Raw genomic sequence first — 27,276 nt, forward strand, 5'->3', positions numbered from 1 at the left:
CTATTATGAATGAGATGGTTTCCTAATTTGTTTTGTTGCTGTATAAAAACACAATTGAGTTTTGTATGTTGACTTTGTATCCCATAACTTTACTGAATCCTTCATTCTGAGTTTTTGGGTGGAGTCTTTAGGGTTTTCTATATATAAGACTCTGCCTTCTTTTTATATTCATTTGCATTTTTCTCCTTAATGATAAAAGTAAATTACACTGAGGCTCTAAGAAGAAGCAATGTTCCTTCCAGAGGCATCCTCAGAGTTACCAGCAGCCTGCGCCTGCGTGCTCCCGGCGGCTGGGACTCCCACAAATCCCTGGGCTCGGCACCTCTAGGGGCGGGTCCAAGTTGCATGCCGGGAACAATATGAGCCGGAGAGCTCCAGGCTTCTGAGGCATTCCCTGCTTGGGACTTCATTTCCCAGTGGCCTCCACGCCCAACTAGCCGCCACTTCCGGCATCCGGGGGTCCCTGTCCTGGAGGGATGAGGCCCTCCGGCGGAGGAGAGAATTCGTGGCTGCCAGAGGCCTCTGCTGACCAGGACCCCAGCCGGAGGGACCCGCCAGCGTGTGTGGGCAGAGAGAGGCGCTCAGGACAGAGCGCTGACAGGCACCCGAGGGAGGGCGCCTGAGCGCGTGTGCGCGCGCAGCGAGGAGGGGGACTGTGCGACCGCGAGGGGCGGCCGCGGAGTGTGGCGGTGCGTGCGTGAGGGCGCGCGTGGTGCTGCGGTGACGGGGAGCGGGGGCGTGTGGTGAGCGTGCTTCGCCGTGGCTGTGTGTGCGTGTCAGTGTGAGTCACGGGACCGGCGGCCCGCCGCTTCCTCCCCTCCCAGCCACGTGGCTGCAGCATGCCCGTGGCCCCTGTAGAGAGGTCAGACGCTGAGCCCAGAATGAAAGGTTTCCTCCGGAAAGCCCGGGCCTGGCCTTGGGATGGGGACTTAAGCCCTGGAAGTGCCTGTCTGGGCCCCCCACGAGGGCAGCTACCTGTTGCGAACCACCGCATTCTCGGAGTTGCGTCCCCAGGAACCAGCTTCGAACGCGGGGACCGATTCCTCCTTTTACTCCCATCCCATTTTGTGCGAAGTAAGGGAGGTGTGGCCCTGGAGGGTACTTTTAAATTTAGTCTGCGTTCCCAGAAAAGCCTGGGGTCTCATGCTCGCCTTCTCCCTCTTCAGTCATACCATTACCCAAAAGAAGGACTCCGAGAAGGATGGGAGACTATTATTACCGCACGTCTAAAGTCAAGGGTGAGTTTGTGCTTTGTATTGCCTGAGAAATGCGTTTTTGTTTTCTAGAATAGAGAGGTGCCTGTGAGTTTTCAGGAAATGTAGGGAGACGTGCAAATTGATACCCCACCATTTGGTCCCCCATGGCACCTCACCTCTTGACAATATTCACTGGGTAAGTAACTTGGTAAATACCAAAAACAGTATCGTAAATAGTTCACATCTTGAGCACTCCCTTTTTCTGAGATAACAAGGAAATAAACCAGCAGTTAATGTTAAAGCTTTATTTTAGACTCTGATTTGGTAAGAAGAAAATTAGGTGGAATCACACACTGGGTACCTTTTGCTCTTTAAGGACCTGCTTTTCTTTTCTTTCTCTCTTCTTTTTTTTAAGATTTTATTTATTTAGTCATGAGACACAGAGAGAGGCAGAGACGCAGGCAGAGGGAGAAGCAGGCTCTCCATGCAGGGAGCCTGTCGTGGGACTCGATCTCGGGTCTCCAGGATCATGCCCTGGGCTGAAGGCAGCGCTAAACGGCTGAGCCCCCCAGGCTGCGCTCTTTTTCTTTAAAAAAAAAAAAAAAAAAAAAAAAAAAATTTATTTATTTATGAGAGAGAGAAAGGCAGAGACACAGGCAGAAGGAGAAGCAGGCTCCCCTTGGGGAGCCCAGTGCGGGACTTGATCCCAGGACCCCAGGATCATGACCTGAGCCACCCAGGCGCCCCAAGGGCCTGCTTTACAAAGCAAGAGAAGAGTGGAGATGGCTAGCTGATTTTAGTCAGTGTGAGGCTTTCAAAAATGGGAACGTGATAGTAGCAGAAGCTGGTATCAGTAAGAGCTAGGATTTTTCCAGGGAATTCCATCAGCTGAAGTTTGTATTATTGGCCACATCTCTTTGAAGTTTGGCAGTTGTGTGTTTGGCTTCCTTTTGTGTGAGCTGTGAGAAGCAGTGTAGTGTGATTGAGAGGAGGGGCTGTGGATCCAGACTATCTGGGTTGGAATATTGGCTCTCTCTTCCTGGCTGTCTCAGGTTTGTAATGAATGGTAGATGAGTTAATATGTATTAACTCATTAACCCCTTAGAGCGGTCCCATCCATACAGTAAGTGCTTGATAGGTCTTAGCTGTTCTTCATGTGTGTTTTAACTCATTCCTCTTAGTTTCTATACAACGAGGGCATCAGCAATATGTGATCCATGGTTATTGCTGCCTGCATATTAAGAAAATGAGTGAGATGCTCAAACAGTATAGAATAAAAAATTTTTGGAAAGCCTGGATGCCTCAGTTAGTTGGTTAAGCATCTGACTCCTGATTTCAGTTCAGGTCATGGTCTCAGAGTTGTGGGATCAAGCCCTGTGTGGGGCTCCGTACTGGATGTGGAAACTACTAAAGATTATCTTACTCTTCCTCTGCCCCACTCACCCCCCATCTCTCCCACTCTTAAAAAAAATAATAAAAGTGCTTAACCCTGAGTTGCCGTGATTCTACTTCTGGTCTCCGGGGACCACAAATCCCTTGAAATAGTATACCAAAGGGTTATGGTGGGGTTTGCAGGGAAAGTATATAATTTCATGAGATTATTCAAAGTATGCAGGACCTAAAAGGCTTGGACTCAGTATAGATAAGTAATTATTAACGGGGTGATTTTGCTCTCCAGGGGACATTTGGTAATATTTAGAGGCAACTTTGGTTGCCGTAGTGTGGGGACAGTGATACTTGGATCCAATAAGTGGAGGACAAAAATGCTACTAAACATTCTACAATGCACCACCCTTCTTCCCCCAGCAAAGAATTATCTGGCTCAATATGGTATTAATGCTGAGGATGAGAAACCCTGTCTAACATCAAAAGACTGATACTTGGAGTGATATGTAGAATGATCTTGTACAAACTGAGCAAATCACACTAGACTATATACTCCATCTAGTGATGGAGTATCATGCACTTAAAAAACTACATTGATAAATAATCATGAAAAGAGAAAACATTTGATCTTATGTTAAGCAGTATTCATGTTAGAAGAGTAGTACCCAAGAAGATGTTGTATGTAAATCACATTTACTAAGTGAGGACATTCTATAAGGATTCTCTCCAAAATGATGTTTTCATCAGTTTTTTTTTTAAGATTATTTATTTATTTATTTATTTATTTATTTATGATAGACATAGAGAGAGAGAGGCAGAGACACAGGCAGAGGGAGAAGCAGTCTCCATGCAGGGAGCCCGACGTGGGACTTGATCCCGGGACTCCAGGATTGCGCCCTGAGCCAAAGGCAGGCACTAAACCACTGAGCCACCCAGGGATCCCCTTCATCAGTTTTTTAATGAAGAAGAGAACCGAACATGGTACTGTGTATATCCCGTGCATTTTCTTATTTGGTCTGCAGGTGCTACTTACCTGCATTGTGTTCTTTCAGAGAAGAATCTTGATCATGAATATTTCTAATTATATTGCTGAGATACAGTTAAGGATGTTAGAACTGGTTCAGGTTAGTTGCTACAGTCACATTGATTTCTTTGTTGACTCTCTCACAAGCTCGGTTCTTTAATGACTGGAAGTACCCAGTTCCTGATAGTTCTGTTTTTATTTTTATGGTTTAATTTGGAAGTAGCTTTATTGTGGTGAGGTTTTTTTGTTTTTTAGAGAGAGAGAGCATGAGCAGGGGGAGGGAGGGGCAGAGAGAGAGAGAGAATCTTAAGCAGGCTTCAGGCTCACTCACAAGAAAAAGGGAAACAGTGGAATTAAGTTTCTTTTTTTTTTTTGGAATTAAGTTTCTTTAACAAATGCGATTTTCAGGGCACCTGGATGGCTCAGTGCTTAAACATCTGCCTTTGGCTCAGGTCTGATCCCAGGGTCCTAAATCAGGCTTCCCACAGGGAGCCTGCTCCTCCTGCCTATGTCTCTCATGAATATATAAATTAAAAAAAACCAAACAAATATAATTTTTATTATCCTTAGTAATAATGATTAAGGAGTTAATATTAATGATAGGATACTATATTTGAAATTAGGTACACATTTAGTTATTTAGATTTTATTCATTTATATATTAGAGAGGGAGAGAGAATGAGAGCAAGCAGGGGAAGGGGCAGAGGTAGAGAGAGAGAGAATCTCAAGCAGACTCTGCGATGAGTGTGGAACCCATGCCAGGCTCGATCTCAGGACTCTGAGATCATGACCTGAGCCAAAATTAAGAGTTGACAGCTTAACCAACTGAGCTACCCAAGTGTCCTTGAAATTTGGTATCCTTTTTAAACCCTTTTTAAACCCTCACTTAGTACTTGACTTTGAATTTTTCCCCCCATCAATTAATAGGGATTTTTATAATAAATAATGGCATAGTATGCCATCGTACAGTGGACCATCTGCCAACTATTAGATAAATTTAAGTTTCTTTTTTTTTTTTTTTTTTTTAATTTAAGTTTCTAATTTGGGGTCATTATAGAGCATCCTCTAATAATCATCTTTGTGTGTGTATCATGTGTGCTTCCATAGCTGTTTCCTATGGAAGATTCCTGGAATTGGGATTTGTGTTCATTGTAAGATGCTCAGGTACCTGCAATATGTTGGATATGGTGATAATGATGGAGAGGACACAGCCACCACTTTTAGGTTTCTTATTACTCTAGCACAGATGAAGTCTGAACAAGAATAAATGTATAGCAGAATATGACAAGTCCATCAGAAAAAGTCATCTAGCGTACTTTGAGAGTTTATAGGAATGAATTTATATATATATATATATATTAAGACTAACAGACATTGACAGAAAAAATTCCAGAAAACTGTATGTCACATTAATAGTTCTTATCACTGCACTGTGGCCCCAATTCTCTACTTTTTGCTTAAGGGTGCTTCATAATTGTAACTACTGTGTGGCATTAACTTGGAATTTATAGAGTTATATTTGAAATATATATATATTTTATAGATGGGATCATTCTGCATCCTATTTTGTAACCTGATTTTTCTGCTGACCATGTATCTTGAATATGTAATGACTACATAGTATTCCATTACGTGGATGCCCTGCTATATACTTAACTAGTTGGCTTTGCTGGACTTAGAAAGCTGAACACTGCCTGAGCAATTCCATCTACATCCTTTCCAGTTTTCTACCTTGCCCTACTTCTCCCAATCCTGAATTTACAAAGAGGTTCCAATTTGGATGACATGACCCGTTTTCAGCCCTGAAAAGTGGGACACAGGGAGGAAGATCTGCACAGAGCAGGATATGGGGCCCAGCCCTAGGTCTTGTCATTTATCCCAGGAATGTAGGGTCCCTCATGCTGAGATATTTTGGAGGACAGCATGTTCCCCAGGACTTGAGGGAGGGCTCAATTTTGTCTAGACTCCTCATGTTTGATGCCAATTTGTATGGGGGGTGGGAGGGAGCGATTGGAGGATCAGAGGGAAAGGGAGAGTGTGTGAAGCAGAGAGGGATAAAAGAGGCATCTTAGGGAGTAGGTGGGATACAGAAATGGAAGAAAAAAATTGTTGTATTAATTTAAAGCACCTAGAGAGCACCAAGGCACAGCTTGGCTTCAGCCTTTCTTCTTTTTTTTTTTTTTTTTCTCTAGGAGGGGAAGCATGAGGAAGATGGACCAATTTTGTTGTTCTAAAAACATGGCCTACGTAAGTTGGTATTTGTTTTCCTGAAATATGATGACTTCACATTTCTTTAGCCATTCCCAGCCATGCTGAGGTCAGTAGGTTATCCCGCAGCACACAGGAAGTTTGCTCTGCAGCAGCAAGAGTCTTCAAGAACTTGCAGGCACCCTATGAAATTCTACATTGCTCCTGTCTCGCAGTGCTGTTCTTCGCCTCCTCTTTGTTCACCTTACAATAATCTCCTTTGGTTTCACTGTAATGCGTGTGTGTGTGTGTATGTGTGTGTGTGTGTGATTTCAGGGATCTCTGTCATTCAGGGACGTGGCCATCAGCTTCTCCCAGGAGGAGTGGGAGTGCCTGGACCCTGCTCAGAGGGCTTTGTACAGGGATGTGATGTTGGAGACCTACAGCAACCTGGTTTCACTAGGTAAGACTGTCTCCCCCAATAGTAGTTTGTTCTAAAGATTAATTAACATGATAATAAAATTGATATTGAGCGAGTATAATTAATAATTTAATTTGAATTTTAATGATTTCATTGAAGAACTTAATTTGAAATAATTTAAACCAATAATTTAATAAATTGTTAGTGTCTCTTTTCTGGAATATCAGCTTTCCTTTCAGTGAGTTTCAGGGTCATCTGTTAAGAAATAGCTGAGTTCCTTCTTGTTCCCAAAAGAAATAGTTTGGGATTCGTCAGGTTGAAAACGGGCATGTCCGCAAAGTGCCTGTGTCTTACCTACCTGTATCTGAACTTTCTCCTTTACACTGGCCCTCTCTGTAACTGCCTCTTTCCTAATAACCATGGGATACAATTAGGACTCTCAGACATTCATTATATGATCATTGTCTAAGAAAACAGCTTTGTATTGTGTTTGATCTCAGATTTACTCTAAATGTTCTGGGTCTTGGTTTTTTTTTTCTGACCTACTTGGAAGGAGACAGTGTTCTGAGTTTTTCTATCAAAAGCTCCTCTATGATTTATATATTGATTGAGTCACCCAAATTCATTTAAAATTCCATTTCCTTTAATACACATTCCTTTTGTTTTTTCTTTTTTAATTGTATTTATTCCACAGAGAGAGCAAAAGCAGTGGGAGCAACAGGGATAGAGGGAGAAGCAGACTCCCCGCTAAGCAGGGAGTCTGATGTAGAGCTCAATCCTAGGGCCCCAGGATCATGACCTGAGCCAAAGGCAGACACTTAACCAACTGAGCCACCCAGGCACCCCAACAAACATTCTTTACCTGTTTCATAGTTGAAAGTTTCAGGCCATGAAGTGTGTATATTTCATGAAATGAACTTACTAAGAATGAACCAAAATGTCTAAGGAGACAAAATAAATAACAACAATAAAAATGCTAGTTAACTTTGTAGTACTATATGCTAGGCAATGTTGGAAGTGTTTTACATACATTAACTAATTCAATTTTAATATGAACCCTATAAAGTAGGTATTATTATCATCCCCATTTTAGAGATGGGAAAACTGATGGACAGAGTTTAAAGGGCTTACTTGGGGTCGTATCGCTACAGGATAGCAGAGACCAGGGTTTACATTGGCCACTCTGGCTTGAAGGTTCATGTTTTCAGCTACTGAATTGTACTTCCTCTTAAAGGACAGAGTCTATATGAGTTTAAATAAAATAAGTCCTTTCTCTAACCTTGCTGCTCTCATTCAATCCTCTCACCCTTCTCTGAAGTCTTTTCTCAATATCATTTTGACTTTGAAATTACTACAAATGGGGATGCCTGGGTGGCTCAGAGGTTTAGTGCCTTCCTTCGGCTCAGGGCGTGATCCTGGAGTCCTGGGATCAGGTCCCACGTCGGGTTCCCTGCATGGAGCCTGCTTCTCCCTGTGCCTGTGTCTCTGCCTCTCTCTCTCTCTCTCTGTCTCTCATGAATAAATAAATAAATCTTAAAAAAAAAAGTACTACAAAGGTAGGGGCACCTGGGTGGCTCAATTAGTTAAGCGTCTGACTCTTGATTTCAGCTCAGATTATGATCTCAGGGTCATGAGATCAAGCCTGGTGTTGGGCTGCATGCTGGGTGTGGAGCCTGCTTGAGATTTCCTCTCTCCTTCTTCTCTTGTCCCCTCTAAAAACAATATTATTTCAAATTTAACCAGGTCTTAGAACACCTGAGTGGCTCAGCGTTTGAGCATCTGATTTTGGCTCAGGGCGTGATCCTGGGATCCGGGATTGAGTCCCACATTGGGCTTCTTTTGGGGAACCTACTTCTCCCTCTGCCTGTGTCTCTGCCTCTCTATTTCCATGTCTCTCATGAATAAATAAATAAAATATTTTTTAAAGATTTTATTTATTTATTCATGAGAGACAGAGAGAGAGGCAGAGGCAGAGAGAGAATCAGGCTCCATGCAGGGAGCCCAACGTGGGACTTGATCCCAGGTCCCCAGGATTAGGCCCTGGGCTGAAGGCGGTGCTAAACCGTTGAGCCACCTGGGCTGCCCAAAATAAATAAAATCTTAAAAAAAAAAAAATTTAACCAGGTCTCAACCAAAGTTTTTTGGTTTGTTTTTTTAGGGGGAAGGGTTGTGTGTATTAAAAAAAAGTTTTTGTACACCATGTGTCATTCATTTCTTTTTCTTTTCTTTTTTTTTTTTTTTTTTTAGCAGGAATTTCCATCTCTAAGCCAAATGTGATTACCTTATTGGAGCAAGAGAAAGAGCTCTGGGTGGTTGTGAGGAGAGAGACAAGTGGATGGTACCCAGGTGAGTAGGGGAGAAGCCAGCAGAGAGGATCAGGAGGGGTCAGAGAGGGGTCATACCCCTGAGTTGTGGTTTGGAAAAATTCCTTGAAAGACCCAAGGCCTGCTGGATAAAAATGCCTGAGATCTAAGAAGGAAATAAAGATCACAGCATGGGCTTTCAAAGGAACTCCTATCTTTTGCTAATCACCTCTAATTTTTATTCCCTTATTTCTTCTTTTAGTGAAGTGAGTGTCCTCTTTCTTTCCCAATGTAACCTTTTTAAAAAAATTATTTATTTATTTATTTATTAGAGAGAGAGAGCACATGAGTAGGAGCGAGGGGCAGAGGGAGAGAGAGAGAATCCGGGGCAGAGGGAGAGAGAGAGAATCCCAAGCAGACTTCCACGCTGAGTGAGGAGTTTGCCGTAGGGCTCCATCTCGTGACCCTGAGACCATGACCTGAGCCAAAATCAAGGGTCAGACACTTAACTGACTGAGCCACCCTGGCGGGCCTTCCCTCCCCTCCCCCATGTTACCTTTTAGCATATATTTTGCATCCAGCTGCTTTCCAATTTTCACATTTAAATTTCTTTTTTTTTTTTAAGATTGATTTATTTTTTTAAGAACAGGGGTAGGGGCAGAGAAAAAGACTGAGAGCGAGAAAGAGAGAGAGGATCCTTAAGCAGACTCCTCACTGAGAGCAGAGCCCAACACAGGGCTCGATCCCAGGACCTTGAGATCATGACCCTAGCAGAAACTGAGAGCTGGCCACTCAACCAACTGAGCCACCCAGGCGCCCCTGCATTTAAATTTCTGTATGTGTTCCTGTGTCTAAAAAATGTATTCATATACTCAGCCAATATTTATCAAGTGTCCTCTCCAAGCAAAGCACTGCTTGGCTCTGTATATGAAATGAACATGACTGAGGCACAAAGCGAGGCCATCAGTAGCCTGTCTGAAACTGCTGCTGGCAGTAGCTGCCCCGACGCATGTAGCCCTCGTTCTTCCGGTAGCCATCCTTCTGGTCTTGGAAGTAGCCACCATAGGTACCCTGCTTGTGGTTAAACAACTGCTCCTTATTTTCCACCAAGCTGCCCAGCTTCTCAGCCAGCTCAGGACCAGGTTCTGTTGGGGAGTGGGTTTGGTGCGGTACATCACCGCAGTCTGGTCGGCTGGTCCAGAGAGGCCATCAACTCCTCATGACTGATAGAATCACTGCTCTCATGCACTTGACTTGCAGTTGGCAAGACCTGGGTCAAACAAGCAGATGAGTGAATCAGTACTGTCAGGAATCCTGCTGTGCAGACAAGTATATAGGAGCAATAGGGTGAAAATGACAGGTTTGGGTGGTTGGGGAGCATGTCTCAAAGTGGGTGTGCTTGCACAGAGTCGTGAAGAGAGGAGTCAGGCCACAAATCTGGGCAACAGCACTCTAGTCTGAGCAGGAGACACACACAGGCTCTGAGAGAGAAATGGTCTCTGTGGGAGCAGTAAGAAGGTTAGAGCAGAGGGGCAAAGGGTTGGTGGGAAGGGAAGTCTGGGAGTTAGGCCAGGACCAGATCATACAAGGTTCTGATTGTCATTGTGAAGAATATAGAATGTTTTTCAGGAATTACTTGGAGCCATGTTCTGATCTATGTGGAAAGTTTTCCTCATTTTTTAGTTTTTAAACAAACTAAGTATGACAAGAATACAGAAGACCATATAAAGAATTGCATGATTTTTTTTTTTAAGATTTTACTTATTTATTCATGAGAGACACAGAGAGAGAGAGGCAAGAGACACAGGCAGAGGGAGAAGCAGGCTCCATGCAGGAGCATGACGTGAGACTTGATCCCGGGACTCCAGGATCACGCCCTGGGCCAAAGGCAGGCGCTAAACCACTGAGCCACCAAGGGATCCCCAAGAATTGCATGATTAAGTATCTTAAGGTACCCACAGACTTGTAACCATAGGTCATGAGTTAGGATTTTGCCAGCTGTCCTGTAAGCCTGTTGTGTATCTCTTTGCATTTACAAACCTCCTCCCTGCAGGAAAGGTTTTCTCAAGAGCTTTATTGTCCAAGTGAACATCTCCAGTCTGATTTTGTTTTACGTATTGTTTTTAAAAGTCTTTTAAGTCTCTCTCTCTCTCTCTCTCTTTTTTAAATATTTTCTTTATTTATTCATGAGAGACAGAGGCAGAGACATAGACAGAGGGAGAAGCAGGCTCCATGCAGGAGCCCAATGTGGGACTCGATCCCAGGACTCCAGGATCATGCCCTGGACTGAAGGCAGACGCTCAACTGCTGAGCCACCCAGGCGTCCCTTAAGTCTCTTTTAAATTAAAAGTTCCTCTTGATTTTTTTGTTAACAGTTCTACCTTGATTAAATTAGATCATTTGTCCTGTAGCTTCACACCATCTGGATTTTGCTGATTGCATCTTGGTGGGATGGAGGAACAGGTTCCTTTTTCTCCTATTTCCTGTAAAATGATAGTTGATTAAGAAGCTTAATCAAACTCTTGGGAAATTTTTTTTTCTTTTTTTTGTAGGTGATGGTGAGATATTCTTCAGTTCATTGGCATGCGATGTCTGGATTTTTCGTTTTAGTGATATCAGCAGTCACTGACAGGCAGTTACTATGTCCCTTAATTCATTAGAGGTTATAAATTGGTGGATATACTAATTATGTCATTTATTTCTTAGCTGGAATGCCTCTGTAAAAAGAAACTTCACCTTATTTACTACTTGGTTACTCAGTTTTACAGATCATATAGAAAATTAAAGATGAATATTCTTTTTTTAATATTTATTCATTTACTCATGAGAGACACACTGAGGCAGAGACATAGGCAGAGGAAGAAGCAGGCTCCATGCAGGGAGCCCGATGTGGGACTCAATCACGGAACTCCGGGAACACACCCTGAGCCAAAGGCAGAAGCTCAACCACTGAGCTACCCAGGCATCCCTAAAGATAAATATTCTTTTCCTTTGTTTACTAATTTTCTAAATCATGAGTTAGTTTCTTACATCTCTTCAATGGTGACCCATTTTGGGGGCACCTGGGTGGCTCAGTTGGCTAAGTGACTAACGCTTGGTTTCAGCTCAGGTCATGACCTCAGGGTCCTGAGATCAAATCCTTCATGGGGATGGATACTTGGGTTGTTTCCATGTCTTGACTATTGTACATAGCACTATGGTAAACATAGGGGAGCATATATCTTTTCAAATTAGTATTTTCGTATTCTTTGGGTAAATACCCAGTAGTGGAATTAATGGATCCTATGGTAATTCTATTTTTAATTTTTTGAGGAACCTCCATACTGTTTTCCACAGTAGCTGCACCAGTTTGTGCATAAGTATGCCTTTGTTCACATCCTTGCCAACTCTTGTTTCTTGTGTTTTTGATTTTGGCCCTGATAACAGGTGTAAGGTGATACGTCATTGTGATTTTGATTTACATGTTCCTGATGATGAGTCATGTTGAGTATCTTTTCATGTGTCTCTTGGCCATCTGTATGTCTTCTTGGGAATAATGTCTATTTCATGTCCTCTGCCCACTTTTTAATTGCATTATTTGTGGTTTTGGTATATTTTGGATATTAACCCCATATCAGATATCATTTGCAAATATGTTTCTAGGAATTTATTTCTTCTAGGTTTTCCATTTGTTGGCATACAATTTTTCATAGTATTCTTTATAATTCTTTATACTTCTGTAGTATTGGGTGTTAGGTCTCTTCCTTCATTTCTGATTTTATTTATTTGAGTCCTGCCTTTTTTTCTAGATAAGTCTGGCTAAAGGTTTATCAATTTTATTTCAAAGAACCAGCTCCTGGTTTCATTGATCTGTTGTTTTTTTTTAATCTCTATTTCATTTATTTCTGTTCTAATCTTTATTATTTCCATCTTTCTACTGGCTTTAGGTTTGTTGGTTCTTCTTTTTCTAGCTCCTTTAGGTTTAAGTAGGTTGTTTATTTGGGAGTTTTCTTATTTCCTGAGGAAGGCCTGTGTTGCTATAATCTTTCCTCTTAGAACAGCTTTTGCTGCATCCCGAAGATTTTGGACCATTGTGTTTTCATTTGTCTCCATGTATTTTTTTATTTCCTTTTTGATTTCTTGGTTGACCCATTCATTGTTTAGTAGCATGTGGTTTAGCATCCATGTATTTGTGTTTTTTCCAGATTTTTTCTTGCACTTGATTTCTAGTTTTATACTGTTGCAGTTGGAAAAGATGCATGATATAATTTTAGTTTTTTTGTGTTGACTTGTTTTGTGGCCTAACATGCGATCTGTTCTGGAGAATGTTCCATATGCTCTTGAAAAGAATGTGTATTCTGCTATTTTTGGATGGAATGTTCTGAATATATCTATTAGGTCCATCTGGTTCAATATGTCATTCAAAGCCACTGTTTCCATATTGATTTTCTTCCTGATTGATTTATCCATTGAGATAAGGGGTATTAAAGCCCCCTACTGTTATTGTATTACTGTTAGTTTCTTCCTTTATGTCTTAATAGTGGCTATATGTATTTAGGTGCTCCCATGTTGGGTGCATAAATATATACAATTGTTATATCTTGTTGAATTGTTCCCTTTCTCTGTTATGTAGTGTCATTCTTTGTTTCTTGTTACAGCCTTTATGTTAAAGTGTATTTTGTCCAATATATAGTATTGCTACCATAGCGTTCTTTTCATTTCCATTAGCATGCTAGATATTTTTCCATTGTTTCACTTTGTCTGCATGTGTCTTTTTTTTTAATGTTTGTAAACTTATTTTTTTTAATTTTTTTTAATTTTTTTATTTATTTATGATAGTCACAGAGAGAGAGAGAGAGGCAGAGACACAGGCAGAGGGAGAAGCTGGCTCCATGCACCGGGAGCCCGATGTGGGATTCGATCCTGGGTCTCCAGGATCGCGCCCTGGGCCAAAGGCAGGCGCCAAACCGCTGTGCCACCCAGGGATCCCTAAGATTTTATTTATTTATTCATGAGAATAAATTCATTTATTTATTCACATTTATTCATGTGTATACACAGAGAGAGAGAGAGAGAGAGGTAGAGACACAGGCAGAGGGAGAAGCAGACTCCCCCACGTGGGACTCGATCCCGGGTCTTCAGGGTCAGGCCCTGGGCTGAAGGCAGCGCTAAACCACTGAGCTTCCCGGGCTGCGCTGCATGTGTCTTTATACCTGATGTGAGGTCTTGCTTTTTTAATGCATTCAGTCATTGTAGTCTTCTGATAGCATTTTGTCCATTTACATTTAAAATAATTATTGATGGGTATGTACTTAGGGCCATTTTGTTACTTGTCTTATGGTTGCTTTGTAGTTCTCTGTTACTTTTTTTTTTTTAAAGATTTTATTTATTTATTCATGAGAGACCCAGGCAGAGGGAGACACAGGCTCCATGCAGGAAGCCTGACGCGGAACTTGATCCCAGAACTCCAGGATCATGCCCTGAGCCAAAGGCAGATGCTCGACTGCTGAACCACCCAGGCTTCCTTTCTTCTTCTCTTCTCTTGCTTTCTTCCCTTGTGGTTTGATGGCTTTCTTTAGTGTTATGCTTGGATTCCTTTCTCTTTATTTTTTTGTGTATCTATTATAGGTTTTTGATTTGTGGTTACCATTAGGTTCATGTATAACATCTTAGGTATATAGTGGTCTATATTGAGTTGTTAAAATTTGCTAAAATTTTAATTAGATGGTTGCTAAAATTGGAATCCATTCTAAAGAACTAAGTTTTTACTCCCTCCATTCCATTTTATGTATATGATGTCATACTTTACATTATTTTATTTTGTAAATCCCTTAGCTGAATTTTATAGATATAATTGATTTTACTACTTTTGTGCTTTAACCTCCAAGTTGGTTTTGTAAGTGATTAATTTACTTTTATTATATGTTTGCATTTACCTGTGAAATTTTCTACTATCATAATTTTCTTACTCCTGATTATGGCCTTTTTCTTTCCATTCAAAGAATTCCCTTTGATGTTTCCTATAAAGCTAGGTTAAGTGGTAATGAACTCCTTTAACTTCTGTTTGTATGAGAGACTATCTCTCCTATTCTGAATGATAACCTTGCTGGGTAGAGTATTCTTGGTTGCAAGTTTTCCTTCCAGTATTCTGAATATGTCATGCCACTCCACTTTGCCCTGCAATGTTTCTGCTGAAAAATCAACAGAATAGCCTTACTGATCATCTCTTGTATATAACTTTTCTTTTCTCTTGATGCTTTTACGATTCTCTATTATTACCTTTTGCCATTTTTCATTACTATGTGTCTTGGTATGCAACTTGTTGGGTTAATTTTATTGGGGGCTATCTGTGCTTCCTGGATCTAGATGTCTGTTTCCTTCTCCAAATAGGGAAGTTTTCAGCTATTATTTCTTCAAATAAATGTTCTGTCCCCTTTTCTCCCTCTTCTCCTGAGATCCATATAATGCAAATATTATTATATTTGATGTTGCTAAGTTTTCTTAATCTATCCTCATTTTTAATTATTCTTTTTATTTTTGCTATTCAGCTTGATTTCTTTTCATTACCCTACCTTCAAGGTTGCTGATACATTCTTCTGCTTCCTTTAATCTGCTATTGATTCCCTCTGGTGTATTTTTTGTTATTGAGTTCTTCATCTCTGATTAATTCTTTTTAATATTTACTGTTTGTTTTCAAAATTCTCACTAAGATCATCCACTCTTTTCTCAAGTCCAATGAGTATCTTTATGACCATTACTTTGAATTCTTTACCAGGTACAGTGCTTATCTTTGTTTCGTTTCATTCTTTGGCCATGATTTTGTCCTGTTCTTTTACTTGGGACATTTTCTTGTCTTCTCATTTTATAGAACTCTTTGTGTTTGTTTCTGTGTATTAGGAAAATCAGTTACAGCTTTTGATCTTGAAAGTAGTGGCCTTATGAAGAAGAGGTTCTGTGGTATCCTGGAGTGCAGAATCCATTGTTTACCAGAACCAGGTGCTTCAGAGATGTTGCTTGTGTGGGTTGCCTATGCTCAGCTGTTGTGGCAGAGCCTCTTTTGCCTTCAGTCCATTGGCTGCAGTGGCCCACTTTGTCAGTTCTGGGCAAGGTTTGGTCACTGTGCTGTTAAGGGACCATTGGGGACTTGTAGTTCAGTGGTGTCAGCAGTCAGACTAGATGCGTGCTCTCAGCCTATTTGTTGGGTCTGTATTTGTACCAGCTTGCAAGGTATTCTCCCTGCCTTGTCCCTCGAGAGGGGGCGAGTTTCCTTTTTTACTGGTAGACGGGGTTGGCAATCAGACTGCCTGCTCTTAGTCCATCTGCTAGGGCTGATGTCACACTTTCATCAACAGGGTATTCTCTGTACTGCTAGCTATAAGGTTTGGTTGCTGGAGCTGTGGGCACACTGGAATGTGTGGTTATCCTTCCCCTCCCTACAAAGCAGGAGTCACTTTAGGGGTGGTACTGGTCCTGACTGGGGCTGCTTGCAGGGTGTGTTGGGGCTGGAGCCCATTTGGAGTGGGGTAGATTGGATGGGACAGATCCTCAGGAGAATGTGAAGGTAGGACATGCAGGGCTAGCAAGGTAGGTGATGTGTGTTTGCACTGGTTCCCTAAAGCTTCAGCTATCTAGGTGGCAGTTGGGGGTGGGCAGGGAATGGTTCCCACCAGCTCTTGTGTTCTTGGGGGAAGTTTCCTAAAGATCCCCGTCCCTCCAGCACACATTCTGAGATTAATAAATAAATGTTCTTTATGTATACCCCAGGCACTTTTCAAACTGCTGCTTCTGGGACTCCTGGGTGGCTGAGTGGTTGAGCATCTGCCTTTAGTGCAGGTCGTGACCCTGGGGTCCTGGAATCGAGTCCCACATTGGTCTCCCCAGGGGCAGCCTGCTTCTCCCTCTGCCTATATCTCTGCCTCTCTCTGTGTGTCTCTCATGAATAGTAAAAACAAACAAACAAACAAACAAAAACAGTTCTTCAAACTGCTGCTTCTATGCTGTATCTCAGCAGGTTGTTTGTTATGTTGGCTCTTTAAGGATGGCAACTCAAGTTTCCTTTCATCCTCTGGCTCCTCTGGAACTAAGCCTACTGATTTTTAAAGTACCCAGAATAGGGACGCGTGGGTGGCTCAGTGTTTGAGTGGCTGCCTTTAGCCCAATCTTAGAGTCCTGGGATTGAGTCCTACATCATGCGCTCTGCATGGAGCCTGCTTCTCCCTCTGCCTGTGTCTCTGCCTCTCTCTTTCTCTCTCTGTGTGTGTCTCTTATGAATAAATAAAATCTTTAAAATAAAATAAAGTACCCATAGTTAAGCCCCACTGATTGTAAAAACTTGTGAAGTTAAGTCCCACTGCCTTTCAAAACCAAATGTAATGGGATTCATCTTTCCAGTGTGCCTGAGGTACCTGGTGTAGAGTCTGATTCTCTTGATTCTTTCTTCTTGTGGTGACCCTCCTTTTGTGGTTATTCTCGCTGAGGGTTTGGTTCCCAGCTGTGTCTCCACCTCTTTTACCCTTTTTGATGTGGCTTCCTCTCTTGATCACCTATGGAAAGTCTGTTCTGCCACTCTCAGGTCATTTTCATAGTTGCACTGATATGGCTGTTATCTTGTTGTGTCTGTGGAAGGAGGTGAATGCAGGATCCTTCTACTCCAGCATCTTTTCAGAACTCTCCCTATATCTTCTATTTTTTACTGAGATTTTTTCATTTTCCCATTTGTTTCAAGAGTATTTGTGTTTGTTTATTAGAACATTTGCATAATTATGGTTTTAAAGTCTTTGTAAGGTAATTCAAACATCTGTCATCTCAGTGTTGGCATCTGCTGATTTTCTTTAACATGGTGATGTATTTCAGCAGGTAATCAACCTAGTTAAGCCTCAAGCTTTAAGCTTCTTTTTTTTTAAAGATTTTATTTATTTATTTATTTATTTATTTATTATTATTTATTTGAGACACAGAAAGAGAAAGAGAGAGAGAGAGAGGCAGAGACCTAAGCAGAGGGAGAAGCAGGCTCTATGCAAGGAGCCCAGAGTGTAGGACTCGATCCCAGATTCCGGGATCACGTTCTGAGCCAAAGGCAGATGCTCAACTGTTGAACCACCCAGCCACAACCAACCGTCCCTCAAGCTTCAAGTTTCTACCTGCCTTCTGTGGTTTGTTTTCCCATTGTGACCTATACATGGCCAATTGAGGGCTCAGATGTGCATTTGTTCCCATTTGAAACAAGTAATATGAGGACGATTCTATTTATCAATTTCAGTAGTTTTGAATGAATGATTATTGTGATAAACTTTTCCCAGTGGCTCACTTTTGTATTATATACCTTTATTATCAGTGCTTTACCAATTACTTAAAACCTATTCTGTGCTATGGTCTTATTATTCAGTGGTGAATGCTATCAGGATTGTGTCTGCTCTTAGGCACATTTAGGAATAAGAAAATACACAATGAGAAATGAGCTAATGAATGAATGAACATACAATTAAAAAATTGTGAAGGCAACGAATGAGACTCTTAAATAGAGAATAAAGGAGAGGGATATAATTAGGTGGGCCTAGCAGGTATAGCTATTCTGAGAAGACATTTGTTTTGGGCCTTAAAAATGAGAATGTTACAATCAGCTCAGGCCACAGGATTCTTGTGTGATCAAACAGTCTGACCAAAGCATAAAGATATTAAAGAAAGGTTATATCATGTTCAGAGCACTAAGAGAAGACAGTATGGTAGAGATGGGGTCCAACGGATGACAGTGGCTGCATAGGTGGTCTTGTTATCCATGGTAAAGGTTTTGGATTTTATTATAAGCGTAAGTACAAACCATTCAAAAGAGTTTTAAGTACGGATCTTTGAGCTTTGATCTGCCTTTGAATTAGATGTTAAAAATGCTCGAGATATTAAAAATACAGCATCTTAGTACTTATTCCTAAAAATTCTGATTCTATGCATCTGAGTTGCTTGAATATCAGTATTTGTAACAAGCCTACCAGAGGATTTTGCTTAACACCTAAATTTTACAAGGTTAATCTCTTCCCCTATAATGAGCATCACCATCTAACATAAACTTTAACATAACATCTAACATAAACTTTCTTCATTTTTGGAGCTCTTATCCTTTTTCAAATTCTCTGAAAATGTATTACATATACTTCAATATATATGTTATTTTTTTCTATATACCTATATATTTTTATATGTATATTTCTTTAATGGATTTTGTATATATGTGTACAGAAAGGTAAAATGTGTTTGCTTTCTCCTTTTCTTTCAGATTTGGAGTCAAATTATGGAGCTGAGAAGTTATCTCCAGAAAATGATATTTGTGAAATAAATTTGCCTAAACACAGTATAAAGAAAATAAGTAAAACTCTTGGCCTCAAGACCTCCAATTTGAGAAATGACTCAAAATGCAGAAATAGATTTAGGGAACAACAGGAACATCAAGAGGGGTATATCAGTCAAAAGATAATAAGCTATGAAAAAATGCATACTTCTCATCGTATGTCTCTTATTCACACTACAAATACACCATATCAATGTAAGGAGTGTGGGAAGTACTTTAGTCGTGGTTCAAATCTTATTCAGCATCAGAGTATTCATACTGGAGAGAAACCCTATAAATGTAAGGAATGTGGGAAGACCTTTAGACTTCTTGTCCAACTTACTCGACATCAGAAATTTCATACTGGTGAGAAACCCTTTAAGTGTAAGGAATGTGGGAAAGCTTTTAGTCTTCCCACCCAGCTCAATCGCCATGAGAATATTCATACAGGTGAGAGACCATTTGAGTGTAAGGAATGTGGGAAGTCCTTTAATCGTAGCTCAAACCTTGTTCAACATCAGAGTATTCATACAGGTGCAAAGCCATATGGATGTAAAGAATGTGGGAAAGGCTTTAATCGTGGCTCAAATCTTGTTCAGCATCAGAAAATCCATTCTAGTGAGAAACCCTTTGAATGCAAGGAATGTGGGAAGACCTTTAAATATCATTACCAATTTATTGAACATTGTCGAATTCATACTGGTGAGAAATCCTTTGAATGTAAGGAATGTGGGAAGGCATTTAGTCTTTTGATACAGCTTGCACGACATCAGAACATTCATACTGGTGAGAAGCCATTTAAATGTAAAGAATGTGGCAAGGCCTTCAGTCGTGGCTCAAATCTTGTTCAACATCAGAGTATTCATACTGGTGAGAAACCCTATGGTTGCAATGAATGTGGAAAGGCTTTTAGACTTTACCTACAACTTTCTCGACATCAGAAAACTCATACTGGCGAGAAACCTTTTGAATGTAAGGAATGTGGGACAGCCTTCCAGTATCAGTACCAACTTGTTGAGCATCAACGAATTCATACAGGTGTGAAACCCTATGAATGTAAGGAATGTGGGAAGTTGTTTCGTCGTGGTTCAAATCTTATTCAACATCGGAGTGTTCATACTGGAAAGAAACCTTTTGAATGTAAGGAATGTGGTAAGGCCTTTAGACTCCATATACAACTTATTCGACATCAGAAATTTCATACTGGTGAGAAGCCCTTTGAATGTAAGAAATGTGGGAAAGCCTTTAGTATTCTCACCCAGCTTAATCGCCACGAGAATATTCATACAGGTGAGAGACCATTTGAATGTAAAGAATGCGGGAAGTCTTTTAATCGTGTCTCAAACCTTGTTCAACATCAGAGTATTCATGCTGGCATGAAACCATATGAATGTAAAGAGTGTGGGAAAGGCTTTAATCGTGGCTCAAATCTTGTTCAGCATCAGAAAATCCATTCTAGTGAGAAACCCTTTGAATGTAAGGAATGTGGGAAGACCTTTAGGTATCATTACCGACTTACTGAACACCATAGAATGCATACTGGAGAGAAACCCTTTGAATGTAAGCAATGTGGAAAGGCCTTTACTCTTCTGACACAGCTTACTCGACATCAGAACATTCATACTGGTGAGAAACCATTTAAATGTAAGGAATGTGGCAAGGCCTTCAATCGTGGCTCAAATCTAGTTCAACATCAGAGTATTCATACTGGTGAGAAACCCTATGGTTGCAAGGAATGTGGAAAGGCTTTTAGACTTCACCTACAACTTTCTCGACATCAGAAAACTCATACTGGCGAGAAACCTTTTGAATGTAAGGAATGTGGGACAGCCTTCAGACATCAGTACCAACTTGTTGAGCATCAGCGAATTCATATAGGTGTGAAACCCTATGAATGTAAGGAATGTGGAAAGAGCTTTAATCGTGGGACAGACCTTAGAGTACATCAGAGAATTCACACTGGTGAGAAACCCTTTGAATGTAAGGAATGTGGGAAGGCCTTTAGACATCACTATCAATTTCTTGGACATTACAGAATTCATACTGGTGAGAACCCCTATGAATGTAAGGAGTGTGGGAAATGCTTTACTTGTGGTAGTGAACTTAGAGTACATCAGAGAATTCATACTGGTGAGAAACCATATCAATGTAAGGAGTGTGGGAAGGCCTTTAGTCGTAGCTCAAACCTTATTCAACATGTTAAAATTCATACTGGTGAGAAGCCCTTTGAATGTAAGGAATGTGAAAAGGCCTTTAGCAATAATTATGAACTTACTGTACACCAGAGAATTCATACTGGTGAGAAACCTTATGAATGTAAGGAATGTGGGAAAACTTTTAGACTTAGTTCAGTTTTTACTGCCCATCAGAGAATTCATACAGGTATGAAACCCTATGAATGTAAAGAATGTGGAAAGACCTTTAGTTGTAGCTCAAACCTTATTCAACATGAGAGGATTCATACTGGTGAGAAACCTTATGAATGTAAGGAATGTGGGAAGGCCTTTAGACTTAGGTCAGTTTTTATTGCCCATCAAAGGATTCATACAGGTCTGAAGCCCTATGAATGTAAAGAATGTGGGAAAGCCTTTACTGTGAATGGTCAGCTTACTCGACATCAGAAAATTCATACTCACCAGAAGTCCTATGAATATAAGGAATGTGGGCAAACCTTCACTGGATATGAACAGCTTACTCAACATCAGAAAGTTCATAGTGGCAAGAAATCCTATGAATATAAAAAAAGGTGGGAAGACCTTTCATCATGGACTCAGATTTGCTCAACAGCACAGTATTCCTACTGGTGAGAAACTGAATAGAAGTAACGTGAAAAGATTTACAGTCACAGCAAACACCTTAGTGTTGAGGGGACATTCTGGTGAGAAAGTCTCTGAATGTAAAGAAATATAGGGTAGCCTTCATGTTCACAATTATGAAAGATTTTGCTAGGTATGTTAATTTCACATACTTAGAAAAGCCTTCAAACCCCAACTGGAGGAAAATTGTTGGAACAAATGTAAGTTAATGTCTACCTGAGGCAGATGCTTTATCACCATTGCCATTTCATTACCTGTGTGACATTAGGTGCCTACCTCTGTGTATCATTTGTAAATGGCAACAATTTAAGTACATACTAGTGCAATTACAGGAATAAATGTGTTCTAGTACATGGAAAATTCTTAAAAGAGTATTTGGCACTTGTGCTCATAAAGAACAGCTTTTTTTTTTTTATTTTTTAAGATTTTATTCATGAGAGATAGAGAGAGGCAGAGACACGGGCAGAGGGAGAAGCAGGCTCCATGCAGGGAGCCCGACACGAGACTCGATCCCAGGACTCCAGGACCACACCCTGGGCCGAAGGCAGGCGCCAAACTGCTGAGCCACTTAGGGATCACCTAAAGAGCAGCTTTTATGTTTCATTAATGTTGTTGGGAAAATAGTATTATTGTGAATAATTTAGAAAAACCTCATCCATTCCTTCATTATTAAATTTTAAATAACTTGTTTTGTATAAACTTTCATGGGAAGTAAAGAATATGAGAGGATTTTCATTAAGAGTTCATTTCTGGGGATCCCTGGGTGGCACAGCAGTTTGGCGCCTGCCTTTGGCCCAGGGCGCAATCCTGGAGACCCGGGATCGAATCCCACATCGGGCTCCTGGTGCATGGAGCCTGCTTCTCCCTCTGCCTATGTTTCTGCCTCTCTCTCTCTCTCTCTCTCATATAAATAAAAAAATAAGAGTTCATTCCTTAAGTTACACCAAAAAGTTAATTTTGGAAAGAAACCCTATGGGTTTAGTGAGTGAGGAGATGTTGAAAAAACAGCTGTTGAAGAATCAGGGAGAGTTTTTGAAGTGATAAAAATATCAGCAGGCAGAAAATGTAGAATTTATTTCTCTGTCCAGAAGTTAAGATCAATATTAATGAAAGAATAGCAAAATAATAGCATCCATTTATGTACTCAATTTTATCATGAAAATTGCTACACATATGAAAAGTTGAAAGAATGAATACCAGTATACCCATATGTAGATTCAAAGTAGTTAACAATTTGACATATTTATTTTTCTGTATATTCTATGTTGTACCATTGAGAATAGGTTTTAGACATCATGATACTTTGACCTTTATTACATCAGTATATATCTCCCAAACATAGACAATGTCACATATAGCTGTGGTACCATAATTGCTTTTAAGGAAACTCTCCATAATTCATAATATCTATCTTACCAAGTTTCTTCATTGGCTTCTAAAATGCCATTTACAGGAGTTCATCTTCTAAGTTCATCTTCTAAGTAGAATGCATTCCAGATTCTGTACTGCATTTGGTTGTTAGCTCTCTTTATTCTTTTTTAGTCTAGAACAGTGACTCATTTTCTTGGGTATCAGAATCATCTGTGGATCTTGGTAAAAATACAAAGATCCAGACCCACTAAATCTCCATCTTTACTAGCTCTCAGGGGATTTTAGTGTGTACTATAATGAGCCACTGATCTAGTACAACAACTTTTACAAAAAAATTAAATAATGTTGACTTTTGAGAAGTCCAGGAAAATTGTCTATCAGGTGTTTAGATTAATCTTTTAAATCATGTAAAAAGCAAGAAGTACAACTACAAACCATTGTTTACTAGTTTGTCTAATTGCTCCTGTATTTACTTTTTTGAGATTTTTATTTCTCTATCTGGTTTGTGTTACCGTCTGTTATCTTCATTTCACCTTGCAAGACTCCCTTGAACTTTTTTTTGCAAGATAGATTTAGTGAGCACCAACTCCTTTGGCTTTTGTTGATCTGGTAATGTCTTAATTTCTCTGTCCATGTTCAAGGGCAGTTTTGCTGGATATAGGATTTTTGGTTGAAAGCTTTTTTTTTTTTCCTTTGGCATTTTGCATATATTGATCCACTGTCTTCTGGCCTCCAAAATTTCTGCTGAGAAATCTGATAATCTTATTGAATATTCATTGTATGTAGTAATGATTTACTTCTCTCCTGTCATCTTCAAGATTGTTTTTTGAAAGTTTGTAATGTGTCTTGTGGATCTCTTTTTATCAATTATTTTTTTAAAAAATTATTTATTCATAAGAGACATAGAGAGGCAGGCTCCGTGCAGGGAGGCTGATGCAGGACTCAATCCCAGGACTCTAGGATCATGCCCTGGGCCGAAGGCAGACACTAAACCACTGAGCCTCCCAGGGATCCCTATCAATTTTTTTTTAATTGAAGTATAGTTGGCATAGGTATGGATCTTTTTTATTTCATTTTGTTTTTTTTTTTTTTTTTTTTTTTTTTTTTTTTTTTTTTTTTTTTTTTTTTTTTATTTCATTTTGTATGAGTTTGTTTTGCTTCTTGGATGTGTATGTCTTTAATCGAATGTGGGAAGTTTTCAGCATTATTTCATCAAATAATTCTTGAAATTTTTTTCTGCCATTTCTCCTGCCCCTTTCTCTTTCTTGGACTCCCATTATGCATATATTAGTCCCTATGATGGTATCCCAGAGGTCCTTTAAGCTATTTGCTTTTCCTTAATATTTTTCTTGTGGGGATCCCTGGGTGGCGCAGTGGTTTGGCGCCTGCCTTTGGCCCAGGGCACGATCCTGGAGACCCGGGATCGAATCTCATGTCGGGCTCCCGGTGCATGGAGCCTGCTTCTCCCTCTGCCTGTGTCTCTGCCTCTCTCTCTCTCTGTGTGACTATCATAAATTAAAAAAAAAATTTTTTTTTCTTTGTGTTCCTCATACTCAGTAATTTTCATTGTTCTATATTCAGGTTCTCTGAGGCTTTCTTTTGCTTGCTCAAGTCTGCCTTTGGCTCCCTCTAGTGATGTTTTCATTTCAGTACTTTTCAGAATTTCTTTTTCCAGAATTTTTTTTTCTTTTTTAGATTTTACTTATTTATTTTCTTTTTTAGATTTTCATTTCTTTATTGATATTTCCATTTTGTTTACACATTATTTTCCTGACTTTATCCACATTTTCCTTTAGTTCTTTGAGAATTTTTTTTTAAAGATTTTATTTATTCATGAGAGACACAGATAGGGAGAGACACAGGGAGAGGGAGAAACAAGCTCACCGCAGGGAGCCCAATGCGGCCGGGACCTGATGCAAGAATTCTGGGATCATGCCCTGAGCCAGAGGCAGGCACTCACCCACTGAGCCACCCAGGCGTCCCTCTGAGCATTTTTAAGGCAGTTGTTTTAAAGTCTTTGTCTACTATATTTGCCATCAGTTCTTTTTTTAGGAACAGTTTCTGTTGATAAATTTGTATTTTCTTTAAATACTCCACACTTTCCTATTTCTTTGTATGCCTTTTGATTTTGATGTTGTAAACAAGTAAGGAGATGGGGCAGAGGGAGAATCAGGCCCCCCACTGAGCAGGGAGCCCAATGTGGGACTCAATCCCAAACCCTAAGATCATGACTTGAGCCAAAGGAAGATGCTTAACTGACTAAGCCACCAAGGTACCCCAGGGATTTTAAATTTTATTTTCCAGCTTTACTTCTTTTTTTTTTTAAGATTTTATTTATTTATTTGAGAGAGAGTGAGCACAAACAGGGAGCAGCAGAGGGAGAAGCAAGCTCCCTGCTCGGCAGGGAGCCTGATGTGGGGCTTGATCCCAGGACCCCAGGATCACAACCTGAGCCAAAGGCAGATGCTTTAACTAACTGAACCACCCAAGTGCCCCATTCAGCTTTACTTCTTTTACTTGGGAATGAGTCTGCAGAGATAACTTTTTGTTCTATAATATAGAAGTGGAAACTAAGGCCTTAAGTCAGAAAAGATTTAAGATCTATAAGCTTCACACATTCTTGGCACAGAGATGGCCTACAATAATCAAAAACCAAAATTAAAACCAAAAACCAAAACTAGGGATCCCTGGGTGGCTCAGCAGTTTGGTGCCTGCCTTTGGCCCAGGGCATGATCCTGTAGTCCCTGGATCGAGTCCTACGTCGGGCTCCCGGCATGGAGCCTGCTTCTCCCTCTGCCTGTGTCTCTGCCTCTCTCTCTCTCTATGTCTATCATGAATAAATAAATAAATTCTAAAAAAAAAACAACAAAAACCAAAACTAAACAAACAACCTCCAAAAAACCCCAGCAAATTGGGGAAGAGAGAGAATCTGATTTCCAGAGTTACCACATCTATTAGATCCAAATGGCGTCCCTACCATCATTTTTTAAAAATTTATTTATTTATGATAGACACAGAGAGAGAGGCAGAGACACAGGCAGAGGGAGAAGCAGGCTCCATGCCGGGAGCCCGACGCAGGACTCGATCCCGAGACTCCAGGATCGCGCCCTGGGCCAAAGGCAGGCGCCAAACTGCTGAGCCACTCAGGGATCCCCCTTACCATCATTTCTGAAAGATAACTTTACTGGTTATAAGATTGGTTGGTGGTTTTTTTCTTTTTAGCAATTTGAATGTCATCCCACTGCCTTCTGGCCTCTATTGTTTCTGATGAGAAGTATGCTGTTAATCTTATTGAGGTACCCTGTGAGTGATACATTGTTTTCCTCTTGCTGCTTTCAAGATATTCTCCTTGTCTTTGACTTTCAGCATTTTTTACCAGGATGTATCTGTGAGTGCCTGCACACATCCTGCTGGGAGTTTGTTGAGCTTCTGGTAGGTATAGATTAATGTTTATCAAAATATTGGAGATGGTTTGGGGCACCCAGGTGGCTCAGTTGGTTAAGCATCTGGCTGTTGGTTTAGGTTCAGGTCATGGTCTTGGGGTCCAGAGTTCAAGCCCGGTGTTGGGCTCCATGCTCAGTGTGGAGTCTGTTGTCTCTATTCTCTCTTTCTTTCTCTCATAAATAAATAAAATCCTTTTTAAAATTGCGAATGGGGGATGCCTGGGTGTCTTAGCAGTTGGGTGTCTGCCTTTGGCTTGGGGCGTAATCCCAGGGTCCCAGGATCGAGTCCCACATTGGGCTTCCTGCAGGGAGCCTGCTTTTCCCTCTGCCTATGTCTCTGCCCCTCTCTCTGTGTCTCTCATGAATGAATAAATAAATAAAATATTTTTTTAAAAATTGGGGATGGTTTTAGCCATTATTTCTTTAAATATTTTTCCTCATTTTTTTCTTTAAGTTTTTATTTATCTACTCATGAGAGACAGAGAGAGGCAGAGACAGGTAGAGGAAGAAACAGGCTCCCTGCAGGGAGCCTGATGTGAGACTTGATCCTGGGACCCTGGGATCACACCCTGAGCCAAAGGCAGACGATCAACCACTGAGACACCCAGGTGTCCCTCTCATGAATTTTTTTTATACTAGTTACACTATTCTTCAACTCTAGAATTGCCATTTGGTCCTTTTTATTACATGTATCTCTTTATTAATATTTTCTACTTGATAAAATATTGTCTTCATACTTTCCTTTGTTCTTGTCCCTTTTTCTTACTGAAAACTGGATATATTAGGTAACATATTGTAGCAATTCAGAATCTCAATGCCTCCTCCCACCCCC

General features: G+C 40.5%; 1 protein-coding gene across 15 annotated transcripts; it reads left to right on the plus strand.

Annotated features, from left to right (window-relative positions):
* Positions 1-359: 359 nt before the first annotated feature.
* Positions 360-24,142, plus strand: LOC112645469 (zinc finger protein 780A-like). 15 transcript variants are annotated; one of them, XM_035702997.2, is made up of 7 exons: positions 360-689; positions 1,167-1,238; positions 3,381-3,563; positions 5,799-5,853; positions 6,147-6,256; positions 8,462-8,560; positions 18,764-24,142. In XM_035702997.2, exons 5-7 carry the CDS (start codon positions 6,223-6,225, stop codon positions 21,619-21,621), a joined length of 2,991 nt encoding a protein of 996 aa, XP_035558890.2. In that variant the 5' UTR covers positions 360-689; positions 1,167-1,238; positions 3,381-3,563; positions 5,799-5,853; positions 6,147-6,222; the 3' UTR covers positions 21,622-24,142. The 15 variants fall into 15 exon arrangements, with proteins under 15 accessions (XP_035558890.2, XP_025280792.3, XP_048951103.1 ...); XM_035702967.2 differs by having other exon boundaries at positions 362-1,074; positions 6,130-6,256; XM_035702962.2 differs by having other exon boundaries at positions 362-689; positions 6,130-6,256.
* The last annotated feature ends 3,134 nt before the right edge of the window (positions 24,143-27,276 follow it).

Source organism: Canis lupus, chromosome 1 (genome assembly GCF_003254725.2).
Source record: "Canis lupus dingo isolate Sandy chromosome 1, ASM325472v2, whole genome shotgun sequence".
Taxonomy (NCBI): Eukaryota; Metazoa; Chordata; class Mammalia; order Carnivora; family Canidae; genus Canis; species Canis lupus.